This window comes from Bufo gargarizans, chromosome 1, assembly GCF_014858855.1.
Source record: "Bufo gargarizans isolate SCDJY-AF-19 chromosome 1, ASM1485885v1, whole genome shotgun sequence".
NCBI lineage: Eukaryota > Metazoa > Chordata > Amphibia > Anura > Bufonidae > Bufo > Bufo gargarizans.
The window spans coordinates 694,595,057-694,619,025 of NC_058080.1; the positions used below are offsets into that span (position 1 = coordinate 694,595,057).

The 23,969-nt window shown below is 45.0% G+C and overlaps 1 protein-coding gene across 1 annotated transcript in view; it reads left to right on the forward strand.

The window, feature by feature from the left end:
- ITGA1 (integrin subunit alpha 1) overlaps positions 1-23,969 on the forward strand; it is a 276,177-nt gene that overhangs the window by 230,203 nt on the left and 22,005 nt on the right. Inside the window, exons 23-27 of the mRNA XM_044276225.1 lie at positions 9,038-9,121; positions 10,071-10,173; positions 13,750-13,863; positions 19,200-19,304; positions 22,471-22,575. Coding sequence (XP_044132160.1) covers positions 9,038-9,121; positions 10,071-10,173; positions 13,750-13,863; positions 19,200-19,304; positions 22,471-22,575 — 511 coding nt within the window. The remainder of the gene's footprint in view (positions 1-9,037; positions 9,122-10,070; positions 10,174-13,749; positions 13,864-19,199; positions 19,305-22,470; positions 22,576-23,969) is intronic.

The following is a 23,969-nucleotide window of genomic DNA, read 5'->3' on the forward strand; positions in this document are numbered from 1 at the left end:
AGATGTCAATGGTGCACTCTGCATAGGGATTAAGTGACACCACGATCCAGATATAGATCAAAGTGGGCTGGTTAGCTATGAGGGAAAAGGGGGGTCAGGATATAGAGCCCCTCTTCAACTAACTATCTAGACGCCTGGGCTGATGTAGCCTAAGGAGCACCTGAGAATCGCTACCTTTTAAAAAGCGAGCCAGCCTCAGAATGAGGCTTGGCTAAGACACGCCTCCCACATCCGGAATGAGCGGTGCACGCCCGCGCATGCGTGGAGCGATGCATCGCATAGGAGGAGGAAGGCAAAGGGGCGGACATGACATGACAGCGATGACGTCACCACGTCCTATCACGCTGATACAGGCGTGATCACATGACGGTTGCCTGGCAAACGGGACGCATTCCCAGGCACCGTCCGGCATCGCAGCTCCTGATGTGTAGCTGCGCACAGTTTAGATTTGGTATTTAATGGCACAAGATAAATATAGGAATCAAGACTGTAGAGGTCTCAAGTGGACACATATAGGGGGCATAGGGAGAATTGGAAATAAAGAGAGGGGCAGGGAAGCAGTGGGTGGATGGGAAAGGGGAAGAGAATAATCAAATATGTCATAAGAAGAGCAGTGTAGTTATGAGCATCACCAGTGTATTAAATAAAACAGCTATAATTAAGCTGTTCATTAAGACCCGTGGGTGAGACTGTGGACAGAGTGTAAATCCAGCGGGATTCTCTCTGTAATAACATACGGTCCCAGTCTCCACCACGGACCGAACGCTCTACTTTCTCAATTCCAATAGCCCGAAGGCAGTTTGCGTTCCCCTGGTGGTAGTCATGTACGTGCTTAGATACTGTTGTGTCCCTGTTATTGGCAATGTCACCAAGATGTTCACCAAGGCGCCTGCGCAGCTCACGTTTCGTTTTCCCCACGTACTCCAAACCGCATTCGCAGGTGATCTTATATATGACGCCCTGCGTCTTACAATTGATAAAATCCCTGATGGGGAAGGTTTGTGACAAGTTTGAGCTGAAAAAAGTTTTGCCAGGTTGGATGAAACCACAGGCCACACATCCACTGCACCTGAAACAGCCCGTGGGCCTGCGATCGAGCCAGGTGCCTTGCCTAGGGACTGGTGTGAAGTGGCTGTGTACGAGGAGGTCCTTCAAATTACTACCCCTTCTAAATGTTATCTGGGGGTAGTCGTGCACGGCTTCCTTAATATCAGGGTCCATCAGCAAAATGGGCCAGTGCTTATTAAGGATCCCTCGTATTCTATCAGCACAGCCATCAAAGGTGCCTAACAATCGGATCTTCTGGTCTTGAGGCAATCTTACCCTGGGCACCAGGAGGTCCGGACGTGCCGTGTCAACCGCCCTCTGATAGGCCTGCCTGAGTACCTTGTCAGGATACCCCCTGTTAAGAAATCCGGTTCTTAATTCGTTAGCCTTTTTCTTAAATTCGGATCCCTCGAAGCAGTTGCGCCTAAGGCGCAGATACTGACCGCACGGAATACCCCTCTTAAGGGGGGTGGGATGGCTGCTGCTCCAGTGAAGGACCGAATTGGTGGAAGTAGGCTTCCTAAAAATGGTTGTGGAAAGCTCCTCGCCGTCCTTCCTAGATATGGATATATCAAGGAACGAAAGGCTAACTGGGTCCGATTCGTGTGTGAACCTCAGGCCTATGTCGTTGCGATTATGTTTCTCAACAAAATCACAAAAAGACGGTTTGGAATCATTCCAAATGAGGAAGACGTCGTCAATGTAGCGGGCCCATAAACCTATGGGCCCGGTACTTGACGACATCTCCTCAGAGAACACACTGGTGGACTCCCACCATCCCAGGAGCAGATTGGCATATGTCGGCGCACAAGAACAACCCATCGCCGTGCCCCTGAGCTGGTGGTAGAGTTTCGGTCCGAAATAGAAAAAATTATGCGTCAGCAGATACTCCAGGAGTTTCAGGACAAAGATGTTATGCTCAGAAAATTGACAGCCCCTCATACTCAGATAATGTCCTACTGCCTGGAGACCGACTTGATGGGGGATCGACGAGTACAGTGCCTCGACATCGATGCTACCCAGAATGGCCTGTGGTTCAATACTCACCCCATCAAGTCTCCTCAGCAGGTCCATGGTGTCCCTGACGTAAGAAGGCAGGGACACCACGAAGGGCATAAGGATTTTGTCAATATAGATGCCCAGGTTTTGGCTGATACAGCTGACACCTGACACAATTGGCCTACCTTTTAGGGGGGTTGTCCCCTTGTGCACCTTAGGTAGGCTATAAAAGGTTGCAATAACCGGATGTTTAGGGTACAGAAACTCAAGTTCTTCCGCAGAAATAAGTTTCTTGGTTTTGGCATCCTGCAGAATATCAAGAAGTTCAACTAAATATGAGTCTGTTGGATTATGTGGTAAGACTTCATAGCTTTTTTTATCCTGGAGGATCTGCTCGCACATTGCCCTATAATCGGCCGTGTCCAGGATCACCGTGTTGCCCCCTTTGTCTGAGGGTTTGACGGTGATCGTGGAGTCGTTCTTGAGTGAAGTAATGGCTTCCCATTCTTCCCTAGTGCAATTATGGCAAGAGGGGAGAGATGTGATGTGTTTAAGGTCTGCTGTCACAAGCTGGAGAAAAATATCCAAACATGATATATCCCCAGAGGGGGGCATCCTGGTACTTTTGTTTTTAAGGGTCGTAAAAGGACCCAGACCAGAAAAACCTCCATCTGGTTCATCCAAATTGTACAGCAGCCTAACATCAGGTAAAATATTTAGGGGAATCCCCAATTCCTGACACTGCCGTACATCCTTATGTCAAAAAAAATTGCGCCACCTAAGTTTCCTAATGAACAGATGTAAGTCCTTAGTCCAGGTGAAGGCGTCAAAACGGCGTGTTGGAACGAAAGATAGGCCCTTACTCAGAACAGCCATTTCTGTGTTATTAAGTACTCTTTTAGACAAATTTATTACCTGGGGGCCTGCTGGTCCCGAATCTGCGACCTGCTTCTCAGTGGATAAGGGATTGCCTGATCTAAAAAACTCTGGGGTTGACCCCTTCCCCTGCCTCCCCGTCCCCTACCCCTCCTAGACTGAGTCTTCCTCCTTGAAACTGTGCTGGTTTGCTCACGTTCACTATCAGAGAGGTCAGTCTCCGTGGTAGATAATTCGGAGGCCGCCTCCCTGAGGGTGACTTTATCTTTAAGGACAGAATACGCCTTATTTTCTTTAAATTCGGCAAGGTCCTTAGTGAATTCCCGGTGTTTCCTTTCCCTCAAATAGAACTGATACTTTTCTATAGAGGACTGCAGCAATTTTTCTTTGTTAATAAAGTCAGGATCCTGGGTAAAGGTTTTGGTGACTTCAATCTGGGCTTTTAATCTTTCCCCCAGATTCTCAAGATTGAGCTTCTCCTCCTCTAACAGCAATGCCATGAACTGGAGGGAGCTAGTGGTGGCTAATTGTTCCCAACGGTTACTGAAGCCGGGACTTCTCTGTCGACTGACAGGAGTGATCAAAATCTTCAGGCCCCTAGGAACAATGCCATGCTTGATGTAGTTGTCAAGGCTCTGCACCTCCCACCAGCAGAGCCTTGACAACTACATCAAGCATGGCATTGTTCCTAGGGGCCTGAGGATTTTGATCACTCCTGTCAGTCGACAGAGAAAGTCCCGGCTTCAGTAACTGTTGGGAACAATTAGCCACCACTAGCTCCCTCCAGTTCATGGCATTGCTGTTAGAGGAAGAGAAGCTCAATCTTGAGAATCTGGGGGAAAGATTAAAAGCCCAGATTGAAGTCACCAAAACCTTTACCCAGGATCCTGACTTTATTAACAAAGAAAAATTGCTGCAGTCCTCTATAGAAAAGTATCAGTTCTATTTGAGGGAAAGGAAACACCGGGAATTCACTAAGGACCTTGCCGAATTTAAAGAAAATAAGGCGTATTCTGTCCTTAAAGATAAAGTCACCCTCAGGGAGGCGGCCTCCGAATTATCTACCACGAAGACTGACCTCTCTGATAGTGAACGTGAGCAAACCAGCACAGTTTCAAGGAGGAAGACTCAGTCTAGGAGGGGTAGGGGACGGGGAGGCAGGGGAAGGGGTCAACCCCAGAGTTTTTTAGATCAGGCAATCCCTTATCCACTGAGAAGCAGGTCGCAGATTCGGGACCAGCAGGCCCCCAGGTAATAAATTTGTCTAAAAGAGTACTTAATAACACAGAAATGGCTGTTCTGAGTAAGGGCCTATCTTTCGTTCCAACACGCCGTTTTGACGCCTTCACCTGGACTAAGGACTTACATCTGTTCATTAGGAAACTTAGGTGGCGCAATTTTTTTTGACATAAGGATGTACGGCAGTGTCAGGAATTGGGGATTCCCCTAAATATTTTACCTGATGTTAGGCTGCTGTACAATTTGGATGAACCAGATGGAGGTTTTTCTGGTCTGGGTCCTTTTACGACCCTTAAAAACAAAAGTACCAGGATGCCCCCCTCTGGGGATATATCATGTTTGGATATTTTTCTCCAGCTTGTGACAGCAGACCTTAAACACATCACATCTCTCCCCTCTTGCCATAATTGCACTAGGGAAGAATGGGAAGCCATTACTTCACTCAAGAACGACTCCACGATCACCGTCAAACCCTCAGACAAAGGGGGCAACACGGTGATCCTGGACACGGCCGATTATAGGGCAATGTGCGAGCAGATCCTCCAGGATAAAAAAAGCTATGAAGTCTTACCACATAATCCAACAGACTCATATTTAGTTGAACTTGATATTCTGCAGGATGCCAAAACCAAGAAACTTATTTCTGCGGAGGAACTTGAGTTTCTGTACCCTAAACATCCGGTTATTGCAACCTTTTATAGCCTACCTAAGGTGCACAAGGGGACAACCCCCCTAAAAGGTAGGCCAATTGTGTCAGGTGTCGGCTGTATCAGCCAAAACCTGGGCATCTATATTGACAAAATCCTTATGCCCTTCGTGGTGTCCCTGCCTTCTTACGTCAGGGACACCATGGACCTGCTGAGGAGACTTGATGGGGTGAGTATTGAACCACAGGCCATTCTGGGTAGCATTGATGTCGAGGCACTGTACTCGTCGATCCCCCATCAAGTCGGTTTCCAGGCAGTAGGACATTATCTGAGTATGAGGGGCTGTCAATTTTCTGAGCATAACATCTTTGTCCTGAAAATCCTGGAGTATCTGCTGACGCATAATTTTTTCTATTTCGGACCGAAACTCTACCACCAGATTAGGGGCACGGCGATGGGTTGTTCTTGTGCGCCGACATATGCCAATCTGCTCCTGGGCTGGTGGGAGTCCACCAGTGTGTTCTCTGAGGAGATGTCGTCAAGTACCGGGCCCATAGGTTTATGGGCCCGCTACATTGACGACGTCTTCCTCATTTGGAATGATTCCAAACCGTCTTTTTGTGATTTTGTTGAGAAACTTAATCGCAACGACATAGGCCTGAGGTTCACACACGAATCGGACCCAGTTAGCCTTTCGTTCCTTGATATATCCATATCTAGGAAGGACGGCGAGGAGCTTTCCACAACCATTTTTAGGAAGCCTACTTCCACCAATTCGGTCCTTCACTGGAGCAGCAGCCATCCCACCCCCCTTAAGAGGGGTATTCCGTGCGGTCAGTATCTGCGCCTTAGGCGCAACTGCTCCGAGGGATCCGAATTTAAGAAAAAGGCTAACGAATTAAGAACCAGATTTCTTAACAGGGGGTATCCTGACAAGGTACTCAGGCAGGCCTATCAGAGGGCGGTTGACACGGCACGTCCGGACCTCCTGGTGCCCAGGGTAAGATTGCCTCAAGACCAGAAGATCCGATTGTTAGGCATCTTTGATGGCTGTGCTGATAGAATACGAGGGATCCTTAATAAGCACTGGCCCATTTTGCTGATGGACCCTGATATTAAGGAAGCCGTGCACGACTACCCCCAGTTAACATTTAGAAGGGGTAGTAATTTGAAGGACCTCCTCGTACACAGCCACTTCACACCAGTCCCTAGGCAAGGCACCTGGCTCGATCGCAGGCCCACGGGCTGTTTCAGGTGCAGTGGATGTGTGGCCTGTGGTTTCATCCAACCTGGCAAAACTTTTTTCAGCTCAAACTTGTCAAAAACCTTCCCCATCATGGATTTTATCAATTGTAAGACGCAGGGCGTCATATATAAGATCACCTGCGAATGCGGTTTGGAGTACGTGGGGAAAACGAAACGTGAGCTGCGCAGGCGCCTTGGCGAACATCTTGGCGACATTGCCAATAACAGGGACACAACAGTATCTAAGCACGTACATGACTACCACCAGGGGAACGCAAACTGCCTTCGGGCTATTGGAATTGAGAAAGTAGCGCGTTCGGTCCGTGGTGGAGACTGGGACCGTATGTTATTACAGAGAGAATCCCGCTGGATTTACACTCTGTCCACAGTCTCACCCACGGGTCTTAATGAACAGCTTAATTATAGCTGTTTTATTTAATACACTGGTGATGCTCATAACTACACTGCTCTTCTTATGACATATTTGATTATTCTCTTCCCCTTTCCCATCCACCCACTGCTTCCCTGCCCCTCTCTTTATTTCCAATTCTCCCTATGCCCCCTATATGTGTCCGCTTGAGACCTCTACAGTCTTGATTCCTATATTTATCTTGTGCCATTAAATACCAAATCTAAACTGTGCGCAGCTACACATCAGGAGCTGCGATGCCGGACGGTGCCTGGGAATGCGTCCCGTTTGCCAGGCAACCGTCATGTGATCACGCCTGTATCAGCGTGATAGGACGTGGTGACGTCATCGCTGTCATGTCATGTCCGCCCCTTTGCCTTCCTCCTCCTATGCGATGCATCGCTCCACGCATGCGCGGGCGTGCACCGCTCATTCCGGATGTGGGAGGTGTGTCTTAGCCAAGCCTCATTCTGAGGCTGGCTCGCTTTTTAAAAGGTAGCGATTCTCAGGTGCTCCTTAGGCTACATCAGCCCAGGCGTCTAGATAGTTAGTTGAAGAGGGGCTCTATATCCTGACCCCCCTTTTCCCTCATAGCTAACCAGCCCACTTTGATCTATATCTGGATCGTGGTGTCACTTAATCCCTATGCAGAGTGCACCATTGACATCTTTGTCAGTGCACCCTGCACAGGTTTAGCCCAAGCAGACCGTTTTTCCCCTGATGAGCCTGTCACTCATCTTTTTCAGCGAAACGTGCATGTAGGGATCAGGTAAGCGGGGGCCTTCTAGGGTGCACTAATTCCAGGGTGAGGTTCCTGTAGGTGACTGGTGGCGGTTTACCACCATCCGGTCACATAGGCCAGTGTAGGGCTCCAGGGTATTACTAGGGCCAGCCAGCACTACAGACCACCCTTTATCACGCAATTGCCAGAGCAACGGTGTGCACATCCATCAACACCAGCCGGATAATTGTGGATCCAGAAGCTTTTCATCTGAGTGGTAGGACCATACGGTTATTACTTTGGTGCCGCCGAGCATCTCTCTTCAGTGTTTGACTTGGTTTAGGGTACCAGTCTTTCCGTGTGGCAACCCGCCGCGTTGCTTCTGATTTATGTTTATGTATCGTCATATCTTGGGACCAATCTTCTAATTATACCCATTAAATGTTAAGTTTTAATTTTGACCACTTATTACATAATTTCTCTGTCTGATTCAGGTGGTCGTCCTCTTATATCCTAATCTGTTATTTATGTACCCTAATTTAAAAAAATAAAAATAAATTGAAAACCAAAAAGCAGTGTAGGCTACCTCCTCCTTCTCCACTGCCGCTTCCACCTACACCGCCACATCCACCGCCTCCTCAACCTCCTACTCCATATGGACGTCGTCCTCCTAGATCAAGATTATTATTTTTTATTTTTACGTATTTTATGGTATTTAAAGTCATTTCCCTATCCACATTTGTTTGCAGAACACTTGCCATGCTCTGAACCACATTTTGATGCCATTTGCAGCCCTCTAGCCCTTTCCATGACATTTTTACAGCTATTTTAGTGCACAAAAGTTCGGGTCCCCATCGACTTCAATGGGGTTCGGGTTCAAGTTCAGGTCCCGAACTCGAACTTTTTTTCTGAAATTCGGGCGAACCCGGCGAACCTGAACATCCAGGTGTCCGCTCAATTCTACTTAGTATATGTTACTCATGTCATGATTAAGGACCGAAATATGAGGGTCCGAAACGCGTAGACTGTATTCTTGCTTATTGGATTGGAAAGTTTTTACTGCATCAAAAAAGTGTCTCCTGTTGTTAAAGAGCTGGATTTTTTCCTCAAATTTTTCACTAACTTAAAGGGGTTGTGCCACAAAAAACTGTCTACATGTATAAAAAAGGGAAATGGATTGGAAAACTTTTGTAATTGCATGTAATTTAGCATATCCACTGAGCTATTCAATAAAATGCATCTGTACAGCACCACCTCCTAGTTGATCTTTTCTTTAGTGCTCCGCCCACCTCAATGAGGTGGTCACACATGCTCAGTTAAAATATTCTGTTAGAACCTGTGGCAGTTACAGGGAAAGAGGTACAGCAGAAAGGACACATCCTCTGAAAAACGTCATGCCCCCCTGAGTTGCCAACCTGAAATAAATCTTCCAGAACTGGAGCATTTTTACATGAATCATGGGATAACCCCTTTAAGATCACCTCCGCGCACAGCTCTTAATACATGGGGAAGTGATATCAGTGCTTGATTTCATTCTCTGTGTAAGTGTGTACACAGACATAGCTGCCAGTCACTGATAACACCTCCCCTGTGTACTGAGGGTTGTTCATGGGGGGTAATCTTGAGGTTGGAGAACACATAAATATGAATGTATACATTGCAAGTTTTAATAATCCTTTTCCCACAAAACTGTTTATCAATCAGCTCCTCCAACCTGCAGCCTGCACATTGCACTACAATTTGTGGTGACCAGTCCAGCAGTGTTTAATTAAATAGGGTTAATTTGACCAACGGTGGTGCACACAGCAATGTCAAGATAATTGAGACTGATTGAGCTCTCTTGTTGTCCTCCAGTGACAGTGAAGAAAAGAACTTGGATGATAATAGAAAAAACATTACGTTTCCTGTTAACTATGAGTCTTGGCTGACATTTACTGGGTATCTACTGAACATCTTTCATAATAGATTATCTATCTATCGCCTATCTATCTATCTATCTCTCTCTATATATATATGTATCTATCTATCTAACTATCTATCTAGCCATCTGTCATGACAGAGGGTAGGGATAAGTGCAGCCCTAAACTCCACCCCATCTCTGTCCCTGCCTACTTGCACGGGCTGTCCTAACCGACGGCGTACAACTTGGCGCAGGCGCTCACTTAGATACATGCAGGGCCCTAAAAAGATAGAGAAGTACTGTAACAGAGTCAGGCAAGTCAAAGTCAAAGCCAGGAGGTCACGCAGGTACACAGGGAGCAATACAATAACGAGGTCAAAACACAATCCGGAGTCAGAAGCCAAGAGGTCACGTCAATTCCAGGAAGGGCACAAACAGAGCCGAGGTCCAAAACACACACAGAAGGCACAATACAAAATGCTGGTGAGGGTAGCAAGACCAATCACAGGCAACCTGTGCTTGTTTAAATAACCCCTACAGGTGAGTCACGTGACGTGGCCAGTGTCACACGACTCTGATTGCTCATAACACAGCTGAGCACCGATTCATTAACATCGGTGCTCAGATCCCCTGCTGCTTGTTGTTTAGGGGACGGAGGATGCCGACCACGCTGAGGCATGCAAGGCTGGGTCCTCTCCGCCCCCTGGTCCCCATGGAGACCAGGACGCCGACCGTGTCCTTGCTCCGCTGTATGCGCGGGACGCCGGCAGTGCTGCGAATGAAGAGCGCGCCGCCAGCTCCCTGTGACACTATCTCTCTCATATCTATCTACAGTATCTATCTATCCCATATCTATTTATTGTATCTCTCGCTATACTGTATCTTTTATTTGATCCCAATATCATTTTTGGCAGTTTCTATTCTATTATCTATGATTGTACAACTTTTGATTTACTTGTCTGCTTTTTTTTTTTTTTTTTTTTAAAGGTCAAAAAAAGAAATACATATTAGTATTCCTGCCAATGATACAGTCCCTTCTGTCATTAACTCCACGGATGCAATCGGACCAGAAATTAATCTGCATTATATGGTAAGACTCCAACCTACTGAAAGGAAAAGTGTTCCAATAATATCATAAACTAGCACTAGGTCCCGGCTTCACATGGGTATAGTTCATCTATTTCATTTAATGTTTGTGCGTTTCGTTAAAAGATATCAATAGTATCCACTATAACAGTGACATCTACAGTACCCCGCCCCTTTAACAGTGACCTCCACAGCAGCCTGCCCCCTTAACAGTAAGATCCACAGAGCCCTCCCCAGTGACCTCAACAGTACCCCGTCTCATTAACAGTGATTTCCACAATAACCCGCCCCCTTTACAGTAACCTCTACAGACCATCCCTATTCCCTTAAAACAGACCATCCCCTTAAGGGTCCATTCACACGTCCGTAAGTGTTTTGCACTATAATAGAAAATGCCTAATCTTGGGACAAGAATAGGACATGTTCTATTTTTTTGCGAAAACTGAAGCACGGATGTGGAAGAGCGAATCCGTGAATGCGGATGCGGACAGCACATTCCGGCCCTATTGAAAATGAATGGGTCTGCACCCGTTCCGCAAAATTGCGGAACGGATGCGGACCCATTTTGCGGACGTGTGAATGGACCCTAACTGTGACCTCCACAGCAGCCTGCCCCTAGGGTGGCCAGAGGTCCGGTTATAGGACGGCTTTCAGACTCCCTGTCCTCCGCGCAGGGCCTGGACGGAAACAGGGATGTTCTTTTGAACAGCTCACTCTCAGACAGCAGCACTATGCTGTCTGAGTGTGAGCTACAGGAAGAAAGTCTCCCTCCCACCCCTGCAGCTGACAGAAGTTGATTTTTACCTTCATTTTTTTCAATCCCCGTTGGATCGGGGCGTGGCTTAGCATGACCTGGGGGCGGGGATTTTAAGTCCATCTTTTGAGGGTGGCCTGAAGGGCCACCCTACCTGCCCCCTGAACTGTCACCTCCACAGCACTCCGCTCCCTTAACAGTGTCATCCACAGCGCCCTGCTCCTTTAAAGCTAACCTGCAGCAGTGAAGAAAAATGGCTGGGTTGTTATGGAAACCTGGTTTAAAACTGTGTGTATGTGGAGACTAAGGACCTGCGAGTTTCTATTGGCTGATAAGGGACATGTGACCGTATGTATGGCAGTAGGGATATGAAGAGAAAGACCGGCAGGCTTCTACTGGCTAATGTAGGTCATGTGATGTGCCATATTTGCATATTTTGGGAATATCTCAGAAACAGATAGAGAGCTGAAACCCGGGCCAAAACCTTCCCGGACACCTGATGTACTTGTCTGCCAAATTTCGTGATTGTAAACGCGACAGGGCAGATTCCTTTATCGGACATACATACACACATACTTCATATATACTCTACATACACTCAGCTTTATATATTAGATGTGCCTGACCATCAGAAAAAGTTCTCTTGACTTACAGTATGAAAGGGCCTTTATGTTTATGCCAGACTTCATAGTGATTACTATTTGATTATTGTGTTCATTTTCATTTTCCATTGACATGTCCCTTGCTAGTATCACAAGAACATAGCGATTATACAGAGATGAGCCGGATAGTCACTACAGAAGTCACTAGTATCAAGTTTGTTCTGCAGTTCTGCCAAACTATGGCTGACATATGGATAATAAGATACACCCTGAATGCTGCAAAACATCCTAATGAACATCCCAGCTGCTGCAAGGCATCATAACACACCTCAGCTGCTGCAGAACATCACAGTACACACCTCAGCGTCTGTAGAACATCACAGTACACACCTTAGCTGCTGCTGAACATCATAACACACACCTCAACTGCTGCAGAACATCACAGTACACACCTCAGCTGCTGCAGAACATCACAGTACACACCTCAGCTGCTGCTGAACATCACAGTACACACCTCAGCTGCTGCTGAACATCATAACACACACCTCAGCTGCTGCTGAACATCATACCACACACCTCAGCTTCTGCAGAACATCACAGTACACACCTCATCTGCTGCTGAACATCATAACACACACCTCAACTGCTGCAGAACATCACAGTACACACCTCAGCTGCTGCAGAACATCACAGTACACACCTCAGCTGCTGCTGAACATCACAGTACACACCTCAGCTGCTGCTGAACATCATAACACACACCTCAGCTGCTGCAGAACATCACAGTACACACCTCAGCTGCTGCTGAACATCATAACACACACCTCAGCTGCTGCAGAACATCACAGTACACATCTCAGCTGCTGCTGAACATCATAACACACACTTCAGCTGCTGCAGAACATCACAGTACACACCTCAGCTGCTGCTGTACATCATAACACACACCTCAGCTGCTGCAGAACATCACAGTACACACCTCAGCTGCTGCAGAACATCACAATACACACCTTAGCTGCTGTTGAACATCATAACACACACCTCAGCTTCTGCAGGACATCACAGTACACACCTTAGCTTAATCAAGCAGCCGGTATCGTCTTCTTTCTTCTTCCTGCAGGACCTGCAAAAGGACCTTCTATCTTCATTCAGCAGGACCTGCGCTGACGTCACCGCGCTTACCACGTGGTAAGCGCGATGACATCAGCGAAGGTCCTTTTGCAGGTCCTGCAGGAAGAAGAAAGAAGAGGATGCCGGCTGCGCGATCAAGTGGATGAGGTGAGTTCATTTTTTTATTTTTTAACCCCTCAATGGACATTTTAGTTAACATTCGCTATTAAGAATGCTATTATTTTCCCTTATAACCATGTTAGAAGGGAAAATAATACAGTGAATTGACTTTAATGGGGTCCGGGGTTGCTCATCCCTATTTACTAACATCATCTCCTAGCAACCATGCGTGAAAATCACACCGCTTCCGCACTTGCTTGAGCCCCATTTATTTCTATAGGGCCTGCGTTGCGTGAAAACAACGCTCATGTACACAGCCCCATTGAAATGAATGGGTAAGGTCACGCATTGCACCCGCGCGGAATACTCGCCCATATGAAAGGGGCCTAATAATACAGTGTAAAATTAACAGAAAAAAAAATGAAATCATACTTACCGCCTCCATTTGCTTGCGACTGACCGGCCACCGCCACGCCACCTTGCTTGAAGTTCTTTTGCGAAATCTCACACGGCCCGAGATGACGCATGGGATTTTGGCCTAGATCTTCAATCAAGATGGCGGCGGACAGCCCGTTGCGAGCAAATGGAGGAGGTAAGTAGGATTTTTTGTTTGTTTGTTTTTTACGCTATTGCAGGTTAAATCGATTGGCTATGAGGAGATTCGGCTTCTCGGCGAATCAAATTTATCCTGAAATTAGGATTGAATTCCACTTCGTTGGATTCGATTCGCTCATATCTACTTATAATACACACATCAACCTCTGCAGAGCATCACAATACACATCTCAAATGCTGAAGAACATCACAATACATACATCAGTTGGGAAGCCAGCCAGAGAATTACATAACACCCATTAAAACCACATAGTGCTCATATATTACCTGCTTATTGGTATATGTGGCACCGCCTTGCTTTTTTATACATTGCACATGATAACATGGATGTACTGTATGTTTATGCCATTCTTTATGGTAACATTGTGTTCTTTTCCAGATTAAGAGGAATGATCATATCCCAATGCCCAGGGTCAAATTCCGCCTTTCATTCCACTATAAGACGCCAGACAACAATGTTCTCCTGTACTTGAGCAACGTGTCACATTCTGAAGTAAGTCCATTAATAATGTGTATTCCTGAGGGCCTCTCACACATTCATGTCATTCATTATCTGTGCACCGGAATTATGTGACCAGGTTTTCCGTGATTTCCCACACATTCTTTTCTACTGCTTTTATTTGTAACGGAAATCCTATTCGAAATGATCTTCTGATCACAGATACATGTGAGAGCAGACAATGCTACTGCCAGGGGTGCCGTTAGGTCAAAATATTCGGGGCTTGAGCCCCGGATGTTTTGTCCAGTGCCCCGGATGTTATGCTTGCCTGGTAGCATTTTTTTTTTTAAATGTGGCTATTCTCTACCCCCCTTGTACTTGTTCCGCTACTTGTGGGCTGCGCGGGCATGAGTTCAGTCACTTTGGTGCGCAATCCCGTCCTGTAGAGCATAATCCCGTGAGACCCGCCGCTGTAAATGACAGGTCTCACGGGATCACGCGCCGCATAACGGGATTGAACTTATGCCCACGCAGCTCGCAAGTAGCAGATCAGCGGAACAAGTACAAGGGGGTGGGGGGATGATCTGTGGGGTTGCCCAGACGGCTAGGCCCTTCACAGTAGTTATTAACCCCTTTCAGCAGTCCCCAATTCACTGAAGGGGGAACTGCTGAAAGGGGTTAATTACTACTGTGAAGGGGGGACTGCTGAAAGGGGTTAATAACTACTGTGAAGGGCCTCCTCCCCCCGGTGGCGATGGGGGCGTGGCTTCACGGGGTGGGGACATGGCTCCACGGGGGCGTGGTACAGTGGGCTTGTACCCTGGATGTTTTCAGACCCTAGCAATGCCCGTGGCTACTGCTATGGGGCCCAGGTAAAGAGGGCGCCCAGCCTTAGTTGAGATTATCTCCTCTTCTACTGGGTGTGAAAACTTGGTAAGGATTCTATCCTCTAAAGGAACAACTTTTAGCAAATGAGGCAGTGAAAAAATGGGCCAAGGGTCATTAATCGGGGTTTAGGCAGAAACCCTTTTGTCCTGTGTGGTGGGCCTGGTTTGATCCTTGCTATGGGGCCCTTACTTCTCTTTGTACGTCACTGTGTGAGAGGATCACACTGGTGAAGTCTTGGACCACCAATGATTTCAGGCCTCTGCAGCGAACCCGAGAGAGATGCTAGAAAAAGGGAGTGGAGGCAGAGGCCCGATGGCAGTCGTAGTCCTCATGGTGGCTATGAGGCTTCCTATGACGGTGCACAGTAAAGGGAGGGACACACCCTTTCTTTCCCTCGGAGTAAACCCTGGCGAGAGGGTTCTTCTGCCTGGTGATGGTTTTGGGTACCCTTGGTGTTGGAGGATTATTTGGGTTGCAAGACAGGGATCCTTGAAATGAGGTAGCAGTAGGTTGTTACGTGTTTAACCTGATGGACTTATTTATTTTTTCAACCATATTAACTATGTGTAGCACCAATGATGAGACTGGTTGTGTTGAACATACAGTATAACAGTTATTTAGTGAAAAAAATGACAAAGTGCAAATATACGTAGTTTTAGAAGTTGATATAATTTTTACCTGAAACTGCAAAAAAAGGGGGTTGACAGTACAGATGCTCCCCAAGTCACCCTTCCAATACATATGTGCTCTCTCCCCAATTCTGTCTCTTTCTGCCTTTTTACATTGTGTCACTACAATGCTCTGCTGTGGAGTGTAGTCCTTTAACGGATAGACAATCAGTCTTTTTTTGTATGGAAGGGACACTTTTATTCCAGACAAAATGCAGTAAAGTCCATAGCCAGTATACATGCATTACCCTTACTGGTTTGTATTTCCAGCAATTCCCTGTGATGGCTGCTAAAACTTCCCTTTGCTTAGTTCCCTTTGTTTACTCAGAGGAAAGTGTCTGGTGCTGTCTTTTTATGTATCCGACTGGATGGCCGCTCCCTGCTAGATGCTGCTGCTGCTATGTCTGACTCCTTAACTGTTCTGTCTCACTCAGCAGCAGCCCCTTCTAGAGGGGATGTGTGGAACTAATTACAAAGCAATGGTTAACCCCCTATTCGGCATTCTCAGAACAAACTTTTATGCATAGCACAACCAGGGGTGCACCACCAATAAGGCCAGGTGAGGCGATCGCCTCAGGCAGCACCAGGCAGGGGCAAGAGGGGGGCAGCAGAAGGGCCATGGGCAATGAACACTTTCATTGAGGCAAAGGGGTTAGGTTAAGAAATGGGCATGGGGGGGGCGTTTTAGGTTTTGCCTCAAGCAGCAGAAAGGCAAGGTGCACCCCTGAGCACAACTACACATTTTAACCCCTTACGCAGTGACCACTGGCTCACTGCACCCCGATAGACCACTATACTGTTGTAAGTCATTCTTCATGTAATCCTTTTTGTGAATAAATGGCTCAATATTTTAAAGTGGGTGTGGCTTATCAGAAAGAGGCATGGCCACCATATATCTGAATTTATGGCAGAATATTGGCATACATTATAGTAGAAATCTACAATAGCTCATAGGTGTGTCGATTTCAGCTACTAGTGCATGGACAGCTCATAGATGCCCCAAATTTATTAGGAGACTCTTAATAAATTTGGCACATCTTACTCCCGTATATTTTCTGTTAAGACTGGCATATGAAACACCAATAATTATAAATACCCTCTTATATTTCTGGGTTCTAGCAGTATGCTATACCTCAAATAATGCAATATGATTTATTACCTTTCATTCAGCGAATTAAAAAAAATACTTCAAATAAACCGAAGGGTTCCTATTTTTTAATTCCAGTGGTGATAGTCACAGCCTAGTAAAACACCCTAATACGGCTGCTATCCCTTAGCGAAGCACTGGTTACTAAATGCACAGTGCCAGACATAAGGACAGTGTGCCCTCTTGTGGCCATACACTACAATCAGTAGTTATCCAGGTTTTTTAAATTAATAGCTTATCCTTATGGCCATTAATATTTGACTTTGGGGTCTGACTCTCAGCATTTCCACCAATCACGGGCCACAGCACTTAGGCAAGTGCTGCAGCCTCTCCATAGTTTACACTGCTCCATACACCTGCACATCGTACATGCAGTACGGACTATGCTGGATATTGCATCTGTGTGCCATTCAGTAGAATTTATTAATAGTGCTTCACCAAAAATGTCTGCCATAGTGCATCACTTATATTGCCAGCTGGAGCACCCCATAAACACTACCAGCTGGAGCACCCCATAAACACTACCAGCTGGAGCACCCTATATTGCCCGCAAATCACCTTCTGTGGCTCCATTCAAGTCAATGTTTCCGCAAAAAAAAAACTGAATGCATCCCTATGTCTTCCATATCTGTTAAGTTTTTGCGGAACCATCTATTGGAAATGTTATGCCCAGCCCATTTTTTAAAATGTACTTACTGTTTAAACATTATTGTATGCTTCCATTTCTGTTTTCAATCCCCAAAAAACGGATCACAAACGGAAACCAAACAGAAAAACGGAACGGCAAAATGGAATGAAAGCGGAACGGAAACACTACTGAAACAAAAAAAAACTGAAAAATTGATCCGTTTAAAATGGACCGCAAAACCATACGGTCGTGTGCAAGAGGCTTTAGGCTACTTTCACACCAGCGTTTTTGTTGGATCCGTCAGCAAAAACGATTCCGTCACGATAATACAACCGTCTGCATGCGTTCTGAATGGATCTGGTTGTATTATATTTAAAATAGCCAAGGCGAATCAGTCATGAACTCTATTGAAAGTCAATGGGGGACGGATCAGTTTTCTATTGTGTCAGAGAAAACGGATCCGTCCCCATTGGCTTACATTGTGAGTCATGCAGGATCCGCCTTAGGCCTCCTGCACACGACTGTTGTGTGCACCCGTGGCCGTTGTCCCGTTTAACGTGTTTTTCTGCGGTCCCATTGACTTTCAATGGGTCCGTGGAAAAATCTGAAAATGCACCATTTGGCAGCCGCATCCGTGATCCGTGTTTCCTGGTCGTGAAAAAAATATGACCTGTTCACGGCCAACGGTTCACAGACCCATTCAAGTCAATGGGTCTGTGAAAAATCACCGATGCACACAAGATTGTCATCCGCGTCCGTGATCCGCGTCCGTGATCCGTGTCCGTTTTTTCCTATCATTTCAATGGCAAACTTGACTTAGATTTTATTTTTTTATTTTTTTCATGTCCGTGGATCCTCCAAAAATCACAGAAGACCCACGGAAGAAAAAACAGGCACGGATCACGGTACAACGGAACCACGTTTTGCAGGACATTAAAAAATACTGTCGTGTGCAGGAGGCCTTACTCCGCAACACATCGCGGACAGAAAAATTCTGGTTGCATTATTCTGTCCTTGATGGGGACACAACCAAATTGAACGGAATGCATTCTGGTGCTCTCTGTTTCGTTCAGTTCAGTTTTGTCCCCATTGACAAAGAATAGGGAAAAAACGGAAGGTTTTCCTTCGCCATTGAGGTCCTATGACAGATCCTAATAGCGGAAAGGGAAAGCGCAGATGTGAAAGTAGCAGAAACTCCTATGACAAATCTTCAGTGTGTGAATATGCCCTTAAAATTCAATTCAAACTAACTCCCCAAAAAACCTCCCAGAGTCCTGCGGCGCTCTACATCTCTTCCCTCATGTCTTTGTCAAATGTCGACATTCATTGATTTTAAAGCACATCTGGCCGCAGATTTGTACCTGTGACATTGCCTGACCTGTTACATGTGCGCTTGGCAGCTGAAGGCATCTGTGTTGGCCCCGCATTCATATGTGCCCGCATTGCTGAGAAAAATGATGTTTTATTATATGCAAATTAGCCTCTAAGAGCAATAGGGGCGTTGCCGTTACACTTAGAGTCTGTGCTCTCTATGCAACTGCCGCGCCCTCTGTCAATGAAAGTGCAGAGGGCGCAGCAGTTGCAGAGAGAGCAGAGCCTCTAGGTGTAACGGCAACACCCCCGTTGCTCCTAGGGGCTCATTTGCATATATTAAAACATCATTTTTCTCAGCAATGCAGGAATATATGAACATGAGACCAACACAGATGCCTTCGGCTGCCAAGTGCACATGCAATAGTTTATAGGTACGAATCTGCTGACAGATGCCCTTTAACTGAAATATCAGTATTGTTAATATTATAATTGCATTTCCTTTAAAAGAGTTTTACAGTATTTTGGTATTGATGATGATGGTCTAACCCCAGAATAGGCCATCAATATCAGATCGATAGGGGTCTGGAGCTTCAGTGCCTTCAGCTCCATCCACTGTGTACTGGACAGAGCCGACTACCACTGAAGTGGATGATCGGCAGGGGTGCGGGTGTTGGACCCCCACCTATCTAATATTAATGGCCTATCCTCAATATCAACCCCTTTAAAGCTTCCCTCTGTTTTTCAGAACGTGAACTGTGATACCAAACAACTGTTGGATCCTTTCTATATAAATTATGGAAGAACGTATCATTTGGACAAATTTACAGAAAGTATAAAGGATACAATATTGGTAACTATAACCATTACTTTTGTATGAAGCTGTTATATGGACACTGTATGGTAGCATTTACTTAGGCATTGTGTGGCACTAGGCAGTATACAGGATATTACTCTTGCAGTGTATGGCGGCGTTGCTATTTAGGCATTTATATGGTTGTGCTATTTGTTCCAATTACGGCACTATTAGTTGGGCACCACACTATGCGGTAATCACATTATAATTTGTCACATATACTACGGTTATTCGTAGACTGTATACTGTATCAGTACACTATACGGTAGTGTCTGGCAACAGGGCTTACTACACAGGGCCGGTTCTATAGATTTTATAGACGGTATCTAATTACATTAATTTCAAGGTAAATTTATAGACGTACGGTAATATTCAGGAGGTGATCATAAAGACCAGCATTCCTCCTAACAGGATAACAATCTCATTGACTGGTTCTCTCTGTTAAAAATAATTGTCAGACATTTCTTAGCTATATCAGTTTCTGCTAAACCTGAGTGACAACCAGGATGATTTCTATAAGACCTCCCATAGGTAGAATTTTTTTATTTTATTTTTTCACATTTTTCATAGATCCAACCATTGGTTTTAGAAAACCAAGTTGGAAAAAAAAAAGATTTGCCATTCAGGGGGACTGGTAAAGCTGTGACAACCCTTGTTGAAACCTACATCTAGGCCATGTTGGTTCTCCCCCAAAGAAATAGCTCAAAGGGAACCTGTCACCGGAATTTAGCGTTTAGAGCTGAGGACATGGGTTGCTAGATGGCCGCTAGTACATCCATATAAAATCATTTTTTTTTTACACAATAAAAGCACACAGAGCTATAGGGACTGGGTATTGCGGATGTGCTAGCGGCCATCTAGCAACCCATTTCCTCAGCTCTATACACAAAATCCCGGCGACAGGTTCCCTTTAAAGATAGACATGTCTGAATGGAAGGAAGGAATTAGATTCAACTATTGAAAGACAGAGTTATTGGTTTATAGAATTTTACACAATATTATACAGGTCGTGGCTGGCCATAGTCCAATACACACACAGGACTAGGGGTGTTCCTATGTCCAATACTCATGGCTAGGGATGAGCGAATCGACTTCGGATAAAACATCCAAAGTCGAGTCGTATAAAATTTCGTTCTAATACTGTACAGAGCAGGAGCTCCGATAAGTAGAAGTTATTGCTTCGCGAAGTCTCGCGAGACTTTGCGTAATAACTTTCTAAATAAATTTGTACTGTAAAAAACCATTTCCCGAACGTGGGTTTGGTTCCAAATGGTATCTTGGAACCGAACAAGAGTTCTGCAAATGTTTTTTTAAAGCACAAATTAATTTATGAAGTTAGTACGCATTAAGCAATAACTTCGGCTCATCGGAGCCAATACATTCTAATACTGTACGGAGCTCCTGCTCCGTACAGTATTAGAACAAAGTTTTGTGCGAATCGACTTCAGATGTTTCATCCGAAGTCGATTCGCTCATAACTACTCATGGCATATCCACAAATACAGTACCATAGATGTCTAATAGGTGCGAACCACAGAGCAGCTATTTGTACAGGCATGGGAAAGGAGTGGTGGCCACGCTTGTGGACAGTTCATTATGGCAGTTCACTGATTTAGGGAAAGCAGGCAATGTAAATTACTAAACCCTCATTCTCCCAACAGAAGAGGGTCCCAGAGGTGTGGATATGACATAAATGTTGAAGATGGGGATGCTTCATTAATTTACATTTTCAAAGATGTTATGAGACGGGACCATTCAGACAGTTTCTTTACGCAGGGTTTATTGGGCATACACAGCAAAACAATACAGGCTTCAGCAAACAAAATAACAATTCATGGAAATAACCAAAAATGCGGTGATATCGGCTTCTCACTAGCTTGTAGGTTTTCACCTAGGGATTCCACTTTGCATAGTGGTCTTGTCCATGGGTCTTCTTTTCAGCGTGCCTTTAAATTTGTTTTCCACCTGTTTGAGGAACACCAGGGATGGAGTATGGGAGTGGCCTTCCCACCCAAGCTCTTCAGTCACTCCTAAATCCCGGACCCAAACTCCAGCGACCACAAACTCAGTGATCTGGCATCACTGGTCACAACTAGAGATGAGTGAATTTAATATTTTGAAATTCGTTCACACTTCGTTTGTTGGTAAAAGGTGAATTGCGTTATGGATTTCGTTACCACGGACCATAACGCAATTCCATGACGGAATGCATAACGGAATGCCTTTAGAGGCATTCTGTTGATCATTTCGTCATAATAGAAGTCTATGGGCTGCAAAACGGATCTGTCCCGTTTTTCGTTATGCAGGAGAGGACTACCCTGCATAACGTAAACAGGACGGATCCTGCAGACCATAGACTTCGATTATGACGGAAGGAATAAGGGAATGCCTCTAAAGGCATTCCGTTATGCCACAAACGAAGTGTGAACGAATTTCATAAGCGGAAATTCACTCATCTCAGTGATACATACCTGCCATCTATGACCTCACCCATTGAATGCTTACAATGTATATGGAATTTGTGTAATATTCTTTGATCATACTACATTTTTTAAGGTTCTGCAGGTATCAAGATCCTGATGCCCTTATACACATATCTCCAACTTTAAGGGTGGCATGATATCATATGGCAGAATGGGGTAGTCTGGTGCAGAATCTTGACCAACCCAAACACAATGGGATATGTCCTGTAAAAATTGAAGCCATAATGTCAGTATGAACAGGGCTGAAAAAAACATTGGCCAAGATTTTTGAATGCGTCTGTGCCTGAAATCTGTCTAAAAAGTGCCTCAAATTGGGATGATTTTGTAGCAGTTTGGTGCAACTTGGGTTTCTGCACTTCCTCATCAAGGTTTGGGGCCTAGAATTAAGGGGTGAGGCTTAGTGGGACAGAGACATGGCCTAAGATGGACCATTTTGTCCCAAAATTGTTCCACAGTTCTGGTGTAAAAGTCTGTCTCCAAGTACACCAACCAATAATATAGAGTTAGACAAAAGTGTCTAGCCCTGCACCAGATTTATCATCCTGCCTGAGCCGCTGGGATGAATTTGGTGCAGGTCTAGACAGCCGGTCTAAGTGTACGCCACCTACAGGGTTAGTAAATCTGGGCCAGTGTCTGGTGTGTATATAATGTCTCATCATTAACGAGGTAACAATCAACAGGACTGCAAGAGAAACAGCTGCCCGGCATTCTACTGCACTGTGGAGCCATCGGACAATACTCATATCAATATCTCCATGCGGGTATGGAAAGCAACGTTTATTAAGGTAACTGGATGGCCTTATTAGGTAATATAAAAAACTATTTCTATATCTCTGCTTGCTGTCTGTCATTGGGAACATTCTGGAGTAGAGTTATCAAGCCTCCTCTGCTTGAATTGGTTTAAAAAAGTTGCACATTTTTTATGCATGCCCCTTTTTGCGCACATAATTGCAATTTTTTTTGCCATTCTCCGCCACACCTACGAATTTTATTAAATGTATGCAGGGTTTGGCTAGAAGGGGACAAAGTCTAAGTGATCCTACACAATTATCATAAGTAATCTTAGCTGGTGTAGATTTCAGATTCTGGTGCATGGACCTGATGAAATGCTCCGAAATAATTAAGAGGTGTGTCAATCCATTGCAAACTACATCCAGAATGGCATTACAGATGCCATTCTTGCTAAATCTTCCCCATTGTTATTTTCTTATTTTTTATCTAAATAGGTCCAAAATTATATACTGATTTATTTCTGACTGCCCACAGCCACCACTAGAGGGTGCTTACTGGAGACTTGTCATGTAGCAATCTCCAGTAAGCTCCCATTAGTGGTTACTATGGGCAGCCATAGGTGTATCATTTAAAGGGAACCTGCCATGTTAAAAATGAAGTCCAATCTGAGCTGAGCAGACTGATATATAGTTTTATGAGAGAAGATTCATTTAATTTGTTTATTTTATTTTATTACATTTCTGCTCATTCTGGGCTAATGAGTCCAGAGAATGGTCCTACTGAGAGATTTCTTCATATACTCTCATACTCATTTATGTACGCATACTCATAGGAAGACTAATTGTGAGAGGTACACTAATTGTGAGAGGTACAGATGTAGCAGGGTTAACATACAAGCTCTTAACTCATATTTCTTAACTCATCGCGTTATCTTGAAACAAAAGCCATTGAAAAGCAATTAAAGGTGTTTGATTAACGCATTTAGTTTAGATAACTCGTCTCATAAAGCATTTGTGTTAACTCTACTGCATCTGTGCATACCTTATGTGAATAAAAGGTTAAGGAACAAGAAAAAACAATGTGGATATATAGAACTGTAAAGAAAGCAATAAATGACAAAAATAAAGGATTTACTAAAACAGGAGGGTAGCGAGGAAGCACCCTTATTTCTGATATTTAAGAACTCTATACTGACAGGGAGTGTTCAACAGGATTGGCACATAGCAAATGTAGTGCCAATATTCACAAAGGGTCCAAAAACAGAGCCTGGAAACTATAGGACGGTAAGTTTTACATCTGTTGTGGGTAAACTGTTTGAAGGTTGTCTAAGAGATGATATCTTGGATTACCTCAAGGAAAATAAGCAAATAACGCCATATCAGCATGGCTTCATGAGGGATCGGTCATGTCAAACTAATTTAATCAGTTTCTATGAGGAGGTAAGTTC